The 12238-nt window shown below is 45.3% G+C and overlaps 1 protein-coding gene across 1 annotated transcript in view; it reads left to right on the top strand.

Annotated features, from left to right (window-relative positions):
* Window positions 1-12238, top strand: part of LOC310791166 (phosphorylase b kinase regulatory subunit alpha, liver isoform-like) — a gene marked incomplete at its 5' end in the record, with an annotated part of 43550 nt that overhangs the window by 17516 nt on the left and 13796 nt on the right. Inside the window, one exon of the mRNA XM_083652859.1 lies at window positions 1995-2067. Coding sequence (XP_083508985.1) covers window positions 1995-2067 — 73 coding nt within the window. The remainder of the gene's footprint in view (window positions 1-1994; window positions 2068-12238) is intronic.

Here is a 12238-nt window from a genome sequence, read left to right as displayed (position 1 = left end):
GGTAAGATCACCTGGAGCATGCTGTGGGTAAGATCACCCGGAGCATGCTGTGGGTAAGATCACCCGGAGCATGCTGGGTAAGTTCACCCGGAGCATTCTGGGTAAGATCACCTGGAGCATGCTGGGTAAGATCACCCTGAGCATGCTGGGTAAGATCACCCGGAGCATGCTGGGTAAGATCACCCGGAGCATTCTGGGTAAGATCACCCGGAGCATGCTGGGTAAGATCACCCGGAGCATTCTGGGTAAGATCACCCGGAGCATGCTGGGTAAGATCACCCGGAGCATGCTGTGGGTAAGATCACCCGGAGCATGCTGGGTAAGATCACCCGGAGCATTCTGGGTAAGATCACCCGGAGCATGCTGGGTAAGATCACCCGGAGCATGCTGTGGGTAAGATCACCCGGAGCATTCTGGGTAAGATCACCCGGAGCATGCTGGGTAAGATCACCCGGAGCATGCTGTGGGTAAGATCACCCGGAGCATTCTGGGTAAGATCACCCGGAGCATGCTGGGTAAGATCACCCGGAGCATGCTGTGGGTAAGATCACCCGGAGCATGCTGGGTAAGATCACCCGGAGCATGCTGGGTAAGATCACCCGGAGCATGCTGTGGGTAAGATCACCCGGAGCATGCTGTGGGTAAGATCACCCGGAGCATGCTGTGGGTAAGATCACCCGGAGCATTCTGGGTAAGATCACCCGGAGCATGCTCGGTAAGGCACTTGGGTCAACAGTTGGTGCTGCGGTCCTTGTGTTTTCTAAGGAAATGGCTCTTGACCCTGATATTGATGAACTTCAGACAGGTGGAACATTGCTGGCATTTCTCAGTCCAGCCCAGTGCAACACTAGAGGGCGCTAGGGCTGTGCAATAAAATCGATACGGCAATATATTGCCGTATATAAAATATAAAAATATAATATAATATAATATATTATTATTATAATATAAAAATTTCCGCTTTGAAAGAATGACCAGCCGAAAAAATAACCCCTTGGAAAATACGATACCTTATCGATATGGTATCGATATAGTATCGATACGTATCGAAACAGTATTGCAGAAAAAAGTATTGCGATATATTGCCGTATCGATTTTATTGCACAGCCCTAGAGGGCGCTAACTCTGCCAACCTTTTCTACAAAGATTTGTGGTGTTACATGAATCCATTTGGAAGTTTGTCGGCCATTTGCCACGCCCCTTTTGGCCCATGGATCGATACGGTATCGATACTGTATCGGTACTGTATTGATACAGTAACGATACCATATCGATACGGTATCACGTATGGATACTGTATCGATATGGTATCGTTACTCTATCGATACAGTAACGATACCATATCGATACGGTATCACTGTATGGATACTGTATGGATATGGTATTGTTACTCTATCGATACAGTAACGATACCATATCGATACGGTATCACTGTATGGATACTGTATCGATATGGTATCGTTACTCTATTGATACAGTAACGATACCATATCGATACGGTATCACTGTATGGATACTGTATCGATTTGTGGTGTTACATGAATCCGTTTGGAAGTTTGGCGCCCATTGCCATTTGCCACGCCCCTTTTGGTCCGTGGAAAGTGAATCAGCTCCAAGTTGGCCCACGACCTACGTTTCTACAAAGACCCGTGCAAATCAACGCCAAACAAACAAACAAACACACAAACAGACAAACAGACAAACACACAGACAAACGGGGTCGGTTGGCAGAAGTACTTATTCTCACAAACCAGAACTTATGGGGGATTCATGGAGATATTATAAAGGTGGAATGCTGAATGGATTTTGCCAGGGTGTCTGAAGTTCATCCCTGCTTCATCTCTGCTTGCAGTCTAGCTTTGCCATTCTAGTTCCCCTATTTGTGGTTTGAAATAATATATAGTTTATATGTCCATATATGTTTCCTTAATGTTCGTTCATCAAATTAAATGACCTGATAATGATTTCTTTCATTTTGCTATGTCCATTTGAAGACGGTGACGGGATTGAGCCGTGTATCCTCGCAACCTTGAGGAAACTACAGGATGGCTACTTTGCTGGAGCCAGGTCTGTCTCCTTCTGTAACACTAAACACACATAGAGAACAGGTCTGTCTCCTTCTGTAACACTAAACACACATAGAGAACAGATCTATCTCCTTCTGTAACACTAAACACACATAGAGAACAGGCCTGTCTCCTTCTGTAACACTAAACACACATAGAGAACAGATCTATCTCCTTCTGTAACACTAAACACACATAGAGAACAGATCTATCTCCTTCTGTAACACTAAACACACATAGAGAACAGGCCTGTCTCCTTCTGTAACACTAAACACACATAGAGAACAGGTCTGTCTCCTTCTGTAACACTAAACACACATAGAGAACAGGCCTGTCTCCTTCTGTAACACTAAACACACATAGAGAACAGGCCTGTCTCCTTCTGTAACACTAAACACACATAGAGAACAGGTCTGTCTCCTTCTGTAACACTAAACACACATAGAGAACAGGCCTGTCTCCTTCTGTAACACTAAACACACATAGAGAACAGATCTGTCTCCTTCTGTAACACTAAACACACATAGAGAACAGGCCTGTCTCCTTCTGTAACACTAAACACACATAGAGAACAGGCCTGTCTCCTTCTGTAACACTAAACACACATAGAGAACAGATCTATCTCCTTCTGTAACACTAAACACACATAGAGAACAGGCCTGTCTCCTTCTGTAACACTAAACACACATAGAGAACAGGTCTGTCTCCTTCTGTCACACTAAACACACATAGAGAACAGATCTATCTCCTTCTGTAACACTAAACACACATAGAGAACAGGTCTGTCTCCTTCTGTAACACTAAACACACATAGAGAACAGGTCTGTCTCCTTCTGTCACACTAAACACACATAGAGAACAGATCTATCTCCTTCTGTAACACTAAACACACATAGAGAACAGGTCTGTCTCCTTCTGTCACACTAAACACACATAGAGAACAGGTCTGTCTCCTTCTGTCACACTAAACACACATAGAGAACAGATCTGTCTCCTTCTGTCACACTAAACACACATAGAGAACAGATCTGTCTCCTTCTGTCACACTAAACACACATAGAGAACAGGTCTGTCTCCTTCTGTAACACTAAACACACATAGAGAACAGGTCTGTCTCCTTCTGTAACACTAAACACACATAGAGAACAGGTCTGTCTCCTTCTGTCACACTAAACACACATAGAGAACAGATCTGTCTCCTTCTGTAACACTAAACACACATAGAGAACAGATCTATCTCCTTCTGTAACACTAAACACACATAGAGAACAGGTCTGTCTCCTTCTGTAACACTAAACACACATAGAGAACAGGTCTGTCTCCTTCTGTCACACTAAACACACATAGAGAACAGATCTGTCTCCTTCTGTAACACTAAACACACATAGAGAACAGATCTATCTCCTTCTGTAACACTAAACACACATAGAGAACAGATCTATCTCCTTCTGTCACACTAAACACACATAGAGAACAGATCTGTCTCCTTCTGTAACACTAAACACTAGGGGTGTCATGATATTTCGTCGCACGATAGTGACAGTGCAGGTGTTTATGAGTCCTGAGTGTATGTGTGCCTGCAGGGTGCAGGTGTTTATGAGTCCTGAGTGTGCGTGTGCCTGCAGTGCAGGTGTTTATGAGTCCTGAGTGTGCGTGTGCCTGCAGTGCAGGTGTTTATGAGTCCTGAGTGTGCGTGTGCCTGCAGTGCAGGTGTTTATGAGTCCTGAGTGTGTGTGTGCCTGCAGTGCAGGTGTTTATGAGTCCTGAGTGTGCGTGTGCCTGCAGTGCAGGTGTTTATGAGTCCTGAGTGTGCGTGTGCCTGCAGTGCAGGTGTTTATGAGTCCTGAGTGTGTGTGTGCCTGCAGTGCAGGTGTTTATGAGTCCTGAGTGTGTGTGTGCCTGCAGGGTGCAGGTGTTTATGAGTCCTGAGTGTGTGTGTGCCTGCAGTGCAGGTGTTTATGAGTCCTGAGTGTGTGTGTGCCTGCAGTGCAGGTGTTTATGAGTCCTGAGTGTGTGTGTGCCTGCAGGGTGCAGGTGTTTATGAGTCCTGAGTGTGTGTGTGCCTGCAGGGTGCAGGTGTTTATGAGTCCTGAGTGTGTGTGTGCCTGCAGTGCAGGTGTTTATGAGTCCTGAGTGTGTGTGTGCCTGCAGTGCAGGTGTTTATGAGTCCTGAGTGTGCGTGTGCCTGCAGTGCAGGTGTTTATGAGTCCTGAGTGTGCGTGTGCCTGCAGTGCAGGTGTTTATGAGTCCTGAGTGTGTGTGTGCCTGCAGTGCAGGTGTTTATGAGTCCTGAGTGTGCGTGTGCCTGCAGTGCAGGTGTTTATGAGTCCTGAGTGTGTGTGTGCCTGCAGGGTGCAGGTGTTTATGAGTCCTGAGTGTGCGTGTGCCTCAGTGGTGGCTGGTGAGCTTGGAAACAGGGGAGGAAAATATGACGTGTGCTCTGCTGCTGATACTCTCACCCACAAGCAGTTTTTGCCCAAAACGCCCAAATCTCATTTTAAATTAGCATTAGGATTAGACTGTTGTGATGTCATTATTCAGTTTTAACCATCAATAATTGTTCCTTTTCTCATTATTTCATTTCTCAGAGTAAATACTGTATATTTATTTCGAGATTTTTGTCAATTATTTGTGCTGTTATGGTTATAATTAGCCTAGTTACTCACTTCTACACTATCTTAGATTGTGTTACTTATGGATGGCATGGAATTATAGTGAAAATAGATTATCCCCCCTTTTTGCTGGGGACCCCACTTTGAAAACCACTGGCTTAGGCTAGAACTGTTGCGAGAAGGTTTCAGGATTTATCTCTATGCATTAGGCTGTGATTACTATTTATATAAATCTATTTATTCACATAGATTCATGATATATTATGGTATACAGCCTACCTGTGACATCAATGTTTTGATTCATCCTATGATGTCTCACACTCAGGTGTGCTTTCACAAGACAGGTGTTGTCCATTCAATCAGCTAACCTGTCTTTATAATGGCTGTCTTGCACTGTTTGTATGATACTTGACAAAGTCTATGGTCGAAACTGTTGTCAAATAGCGTTAAATTACACTTAATTGCATCTGGAACGAGAGTGTGTCTTCCTGTGAACAGTGCTGCACTACTCATTTAGTTATCAACTTTGGAGCGTTATTTACCCCCCCTTCCCGACATCCTAGGTTGACATGCTTCATCCCAATCGATTCCTTATTTCTTCTACTTTCATATGATATAAAGATCACCACTCAAGCTTTAAAATTGAGCCCGCTGTCAGCTATCGATTTACAGGCCAAATTCAGTTAAAAAATGTGTGAATTTAAAGTTCGCGGGTTTTAGTATAAGAAATTACAGGATGAAACTTCAATACGACAAAAATAGCGCTGCTCGGTGAACCATTTCCACGCCAAATTTAATAGAAGGTTCGGATAACTTGAAATCAATTGACTTACTTGAATATCCGTGCTGTCTGTAGGGGAAACGCTGCAGTCGAGACGTTGCAAATATTCCAGTTTTCTGACATTGCAAAAAGCCCGTATCGCGCAGCTCGTCTCCCCGCAACTCGAAACTCGTTTTGGTGGTAATCCAATATCAACGACTGTCTGGCTTGTGAACACTTACTGATTGATAAAAAAGTAAATAAAAATAAGAGGGAAATATGATATGCTGCTACTGTCTCAGTAAATCCTTCCTGTCAGGTCAAGCAGTGGATTTCACCTCCTTGATTCAGTGTGAGAGACCACAGACCAGGCAGTGGAACAACGTTGCCGATTTTCAGACGTATTCATCAGCATTGGACAATACAGAATGTCAATCAATGTCAAGCAATCTATCTATCAAACAACAACCAATTAGGGTTTCACCTGGTTTCACGGGCTAAGGGAGAGCTCCCCTCCTCCTCAATCTGATTCGTTGGAAAACACATCACTCTCACTGTTTTCTGTGAATTGCAAGTCTTTTTCAACCAATCTTATTTTTTCATTAGATAAATTACCAAATAAATCAAGCCCACAGGGCGGGTGTTTTTTTAATCCCCTCCCCCATGCTGGGACCAGGGCCAGAGTGACTCATCTGCATGGAGCTATATAATGAATGAAAAAATGAGCGTCTGCACATAAGAAAAAACACATTTGATTGATATTTTATTATAAAAGAAAATATGAAAAATGAAAAATATAAAAATAAAAATAAAAAATATATTTTTTTAATATATATTTTTTTTTATATAAAATCCCCAATCTAATAGAGGAGGACCATCCTCCTATGCCTCACTGGAAAAACCTCCTGCAGGGTGCAGGTGTTTATGAGTCCTGAGTGTGTGTGTGCCTGCAGTGCAGGTGTTTATGAGTCCTGAGTGTGTGTGTGCCTGCAGTGCAGGTGTTTATGAGTCCTGAGTGTGCGTGTGCCTGCAGTGCAGGTGTTTATGAGTCCTGAGTGTGTGTGTGCCTTAGGGCTGTCACTTTTTCCCAAAATAAAATTCGAACGAACTTTATTTGCCCGAAATTCGTTCGAATATATTCGAAGTTTTTTGGTTAAAAAAAAAAAAAAAAAAAAAATTCAGTCCAGCAGCCTGTTGCACCAGCTGAACGTAAGTTCTGTCTTAAGTTAGGGTGTAAAGTCCACACTAACTGCTACGTTCAAACTAGTTAGTTTGACACTAAAGTTGTGTCTTTGTTTGGTTGCACCACGGAGACGTAAGGTACATCTTAACTAGTAGACCCTAAAGTCCATACTAACCAAAATAGTGTCGCAGACAATGACGTGTACAGTATCTGTGACCAATCAGTGAAAAGCACGGTGGAAACGGTGTTTATTTACGGTTGTTTAAGTAAGTGGAGTGAAAACAGGACATGTTGCCCACCGCAAATTAGTGCTTTCATATTTCATCAACACTAATCAAATGAGAACGTTATTGAGTAACGTTCGTTTAGGTTCATATTACTGTTAACGTTTATCTGTGAGCTCTTCATCAGTATTGTAGGCACCATCCTGCCTCGCTAAATTGTTGCGGTTATTTTAATTTGTATGCAGTGCTGCAGCTTGTGGGAAACAAAAGCGTGAGTCATAAATATCAAAGGGTGTAATTTATCACGGAGAGCGCGTTGCGGACGCAAAACAACGATGCGCCACGGTGCCAAGTTGCAATCCGTGCCAACTGCTATTTTACGGAGGACTTTACACCTAGTAAGACGTAGGTGTAAATTTTAAGTTCTAACTTATGCCTACGTTGTAACTATTTCACTTGCAGCTGCCAGGTTATTAACCAGAACAAACCGTAGGTCCCACATCACCCCTGTCCTTGCATCTCTTCACTGGCTCCCTGTAAAATTCAGAATTCAATTCAAGATCCTCCTGTTTACTTTTAAAGCCCTGCATGACCTCGCCCCTAATTATATTTCAGAGCTCATTGTCCCTTATTCCACCTCTCGACCACTCCGCTCCTCAAACCTCGGCCTTTTATCCGTTCCATCGTCCAACTATAGAACTAAAGGCGACCGTGCCTTTTCTGTTTTAGCCCCAACCCTCTGGAATCAACTCCCCCAATCTGTCAGATCTGCTCAAACTTTGGGCTGTTTTAAGCAACTTCTGAAAACTCATCTTTAGTTTATAGGCAAGCCTTTTTATAAATATTTTCTTTGATCATTTTGTTTTTGCTCTTTATCATTGTACTGTATTATGTTGTATTTTACTGTTTACTTTGTCCATGTGTAAAGCACTTTGTAACCTTGTGTTTTAAAAGGTGCTATATAAATAAAGAGTTACTTACTTACTTACCGTAAATTCCGGACTATAAGACGCACCGGTGTATAAGCCGCGGGACCAAAATTGACTATTTTTTTCTTCTATAAGCCGCACCGGACTATAAGCCGCGGGTGTTTTGATGTTTAATTACCATATGAAAGGGTTCGTGCACAGAGAGGAATGTCGGGAAAGCGATGGCTGTTTGGGGAAGCTCCCATTTATTAACATTTCAACAAAACAAAACAAAAGTCAGGTCACTAATCCCCAGACAAAATCACACAACAATAGGCTATATGTGCAGCAAACCTGTAACCAGAGAAGTCAAGTCACTAATGCTCGTCTTCCTCTTCTTCCTGCGTACTGAAACCACCAAAGTCCTCATCTTCAGTGTCGGAAACGAACAGGTTCAGGGTGGCTTCGTCAACCACTCTCCTCTCTCCTTCATTGTCACTCAAAACCAACGAACTCCTCTTCATCTATAGCTGTGTTTCCATTACAGTTTTTCGCAAAAGAATTGCGATATTTCTACAACTTCGACAATGTACAATTGCGACTTGTAGGCGTTTCCATTGAAGTTGCGTTTGAGTGATTCCCCGTTGCAGCAGCTGCCACAGTGATTACGCACGGGGATCTGCCCCATATCCCGTCCCCTGCATGCTCAAATCCAACCAATGGTCAATGGAAATCCCAACATGAAGTTACAATGCATATAAACGAGCCTGATTATCAATTCAAAAGAAAATGAGTCGCAAAATGTTGCTGGCTGCGTGAATGCAGTCAGCGCGACAGGCAGAGGAAAAAAGGTAGCCTAATAGCCTACAACTGGTCCGATTTAGAGATGGAGGGGGGAAAAGGCTGATTTGGTTCTATAATTGCACCTGAAACGTGTGCAATGTATTAGCCTACTCACAGTCACTGTATTCACTTCAGACAGCACCACCGCACCAGTGTGTGCTTTTCATCCTCTCATCTCGATAAACTGCTATATCGACACGTCTGAAAAACCACCTCATGATCATCTACTGCTCGTTCTCATGCTGTCGAGAACGAGCAAAGCTTTTTTTTGGTGAAAGAATCCTCCAGGGCGCTTCTTGTTAACAGTCCGAGTGAGTGGCAGGTCGAACGTCAAAGGCACTTCATCCATATTTATGATCTGCTCCGGTTCGATGGAATATTCCTTGATCTTCCTTTGTGTGAATTCGCCGAAGTTTGTGATTTTCTCCTGGTAGTCGGGGGAGGGAGTTGATGGCCGAGTGGCCGTTTGCTTACCGTAATTACCATATGTAAGTGGTCACGCACAGAGGGGATTGTCGGGCCCATTGATGGCTGTTTGAGGAAGCTCCCATTTACCGTATTACCGTAACATTTCAACAAAACAACATAACACAACACCACCGTTGTTTATTTTTACAGTGCACACAGTGTCCGCGGTGTGGTGAAAAGAGGGCAAGAGAGGAAATTAAAACAGAAGTGGATTTATAGTTAGAAAGAGTGCTAAAAAAGAGAGATTTTTTTTTTTTTTTTTTTTTTTTTTCTGAAAAAATCCATAGATAAGACGCACCGTTATATAAGCCGCAGGGGCCAAAAAACGGGAAAAAAGCCGTGGCTTATAGTCCGGAATTTACGGTACTTACTTACTTGGTGCAACCCAAATATTTTTAGTAGTGCGTAAACTCGGACTTAGTGAGACTTTACGTTCAAACTAGCTTACGTTTCAACTTACGCACAGCTGGTGCAACCCACTGCAGGCCACCGGGCATCAGCCCGACGTGTTAGCTTGGACGCTCACAGTCACAACACTGCCTCACAAACTTGGCTGCATCCAACTCGAGACAACTTTTCAGACCCTGGAGACAATCTTTCTCAGAAGAGACTAACGCGACAAATCTGGAGACTTTTTCTGACATGGGATTAACATTACCAGCAAGCAGCAGTTGGTTAATTTTGGTTCATAAAAAATAAAAAATAAATAAAATAATAATAAAACAAAATTAAAAAAATTCGAACAGTCAATTTACATATCGAACATGAACCCCTCCCCCACATTCGAAGTTGCATTCGAATTTCGAATGAAAAGTGACAGCCCTAGTGTGCCTGCAGTGCAGGTGTTTATGAGTCCTGAGTGTGTGTGTGCCTGCAGTGCAGGTGTTTATGAGTCCTGAGTGTGTGTGTGCCTGCAGGGTGCAGGTGTTTATGAGTCCTGAGTGTGTGTGTGCCTGCAGGGTGCAGGTGTTTATGAGTCCTGAGTGTGTGTGTGCCTGCAGGGTGCAGGTGTTTATGAGTCCTGAGTGTGTGTGTGCCTGCAGGGTGCAGGTGTTTATGAGTCCTGAGTGTGTGTGTGTGCGCCTGCAGTGCAGGTGTTTATGAGTCCTGAGTGTGTGTGTGTGCGCCTGCAGTGCAGGTGTTTATGAGTCCTGAGTGTGTGTGTGTGCGCCTGCAGTGCAGGTGTTTATGAGTCCTGAGTGTGTGTGTGTGCGCCTGCAGTGCAGGTGTTTATGAGTCCTGAGTGTGTGTGTGCCTGCAGGGTGCAGGTGTTTATGAGTCCTGAGTGTGTGTGTGCCTGCAGGGTGCAGGTGTTTATGAGTCCTGAGTGTGTGTGTGCCTGCAGTGCAGGTGTTTATGAGTCCTGAGTGTGTGTGTGCCTGCAGTGCAGGTGTTTATGAGTCCTGAGTGTGTGTGTGCCTGCAGGGTGCAGGTGTTTATGAGTCCTGAGTGTGCGTGTGCCTGCAGGGTGCAGGTGTTTATGAGTCCTGAGTGTGTGTGTGCCTGCAGTGCAGGTGTTTATGAGTCCTGAGTGTGCCTGCAGTGCAGGTGTTTATGAGTCCTGAGTGTGCGTGTGCCTGCAGTGCAGGTGTTTATGAGTCCTGAGTGTGTGTGTGCCTGCAGTGCAGGTGTTTATGAGTCCTGAGTGTGTGTGTGTGCCTGCAGTGCAGGTGTTTATGAGTCCTGAGTGTGTGTGTGCCTGCAGGGTGCAGGTGTTTATGAGTCCTGAGTGTGCGTGTGCCTGCAGGGTGCAGGTGTTTATGAGTCCTGAGTGTGTGTGTGCCTGCAGTGCAGGTGTTTATGAGTCCTGAGTGTGTGTGTGCCTGCAGGGTGCAGGTGTTTATGAGTCCTGAGTGTGCGTGTGCCTGCAGGGTGCAGGTGTTTATGAGTCCTGAGTGTGCGTGTGCCTGCAGTGCAGGTGTTTATGAGTCCTGAGTGTGTGTGTGCCTGCAGTGCAGGTGTTTATGAGTCCTGAGTGTGTGTGTGCCTGCAGGGTGCAGGTGTTTATGAGTCCTGAGTGTGTGCGTGTGCCTGCAGTGCAGGTGTTTATGAGTCCTGAGTGTGCGTGTGCCTGCAGTGCAGGTGTTTATGAGTCCTGAGTGTGCGTGTGCCTGCAGGGTGCAGGTGTTTATGAGTCCTGAGTGTGTGCGTGTGCCTGCAGTGCAGGTGTTTATGAGTCCTGAGTGTGCGTGTGCCTGCAGGGTGCAGGTGTTTATGAGTCCTGAGTGTGTGTGTGCCTGCAGTGCAGGTGTTTATGAGTCCTGAGTGTGTGTGTGCCTGCAGTGCAGGTGTTTATGAGTCCTGAGTGTGTGTGTGCCTGCAGTGCAGGTGTTTATGAGTCCTGAGTGTGCGTGTGCCTGCAGTGCAGGTGTTTATGAGTCCTGAGTGTGCGTGTGCCTGCAGTGCAGGTGTTTATGAGTCCTGAGTGTGCGTGTGCCTGCAGTGCAGGTGTTTATGAGTCCTGAGTGTGCGTGTGCCTGCAGGGTGCAGGTGTTTATGAGTCCTGAGTGTGTGTGTGCCTGCAGGGTGCAGGTGTTTATGAGTCCTGAGTGTGTGTGTGCCTGCAGTGCAGGTGTTTATGAGTCCTGAGTGTGTGTGTGTGCCTGCAGTGCAGGTGTTTATGAGTCCTGAGTGTGCGTGTGCCTGCAGTGCAGGTGTTTATGAGTCCTGAGTGTGTGTGTGTGTGCCTGCAGTGCAGGTGTTTATGAGTCCTGAGTGTGCGTGTGCCTGCAGTGCAGGTGTTTATGAGTCCTGAGTGTGTGTGTGCCTGCAGGGTGCAGGTGTTTATGAGTCCTGAGTGTGTGTGTGCCTGCAGTGCAGGTGTTTATGAGTCCTGAGTGTGTGTGTGGCTGCAGGGTGCAGGTGTTTATGAGTCCTGAGTGTGCGTGTGCCTGCAGGGTGCAGGTGTTTATGAGTCCTGAGTGTGTGTGTGCCTGCAGGGTGCAGGTGTTTATGAGTCCTGAGTGTGTGTGTGCCTGCAGGGTGCAGGTGTTTATGAGTCCTGAGTGTGTGTGTGCCTGCAGGGTGCAGGTGTTTATGAGTCCTGAGTGTGTGTGTGCCTGCAGGGTGCAGGTGTTTATGAGTCCTGAGTGTGTGTGTGCCTGCAGGGTGCAGGTGTTTATGAGTCCTGAGTGTGCGTGTGCCTGCAGGGTGCAGGTGTTTATGAGTCCTGAG

Source organism: Poromitra crassiceps (assembly GCF_964638095.1).
Source record: "Poromitra crassiceps genome assembly, chromosome: 16".
In the NCBI taxonomy this organism is placed as follows: Eukaryota; Metazoa; Chordata; class Actinopteri; order Beryciformes; family Melamphaidae; genus Poromitra; species Poromitra crassiceps.
This window is presented reverse-complemented; position numbering and strand designations above follow the sequence as displayed.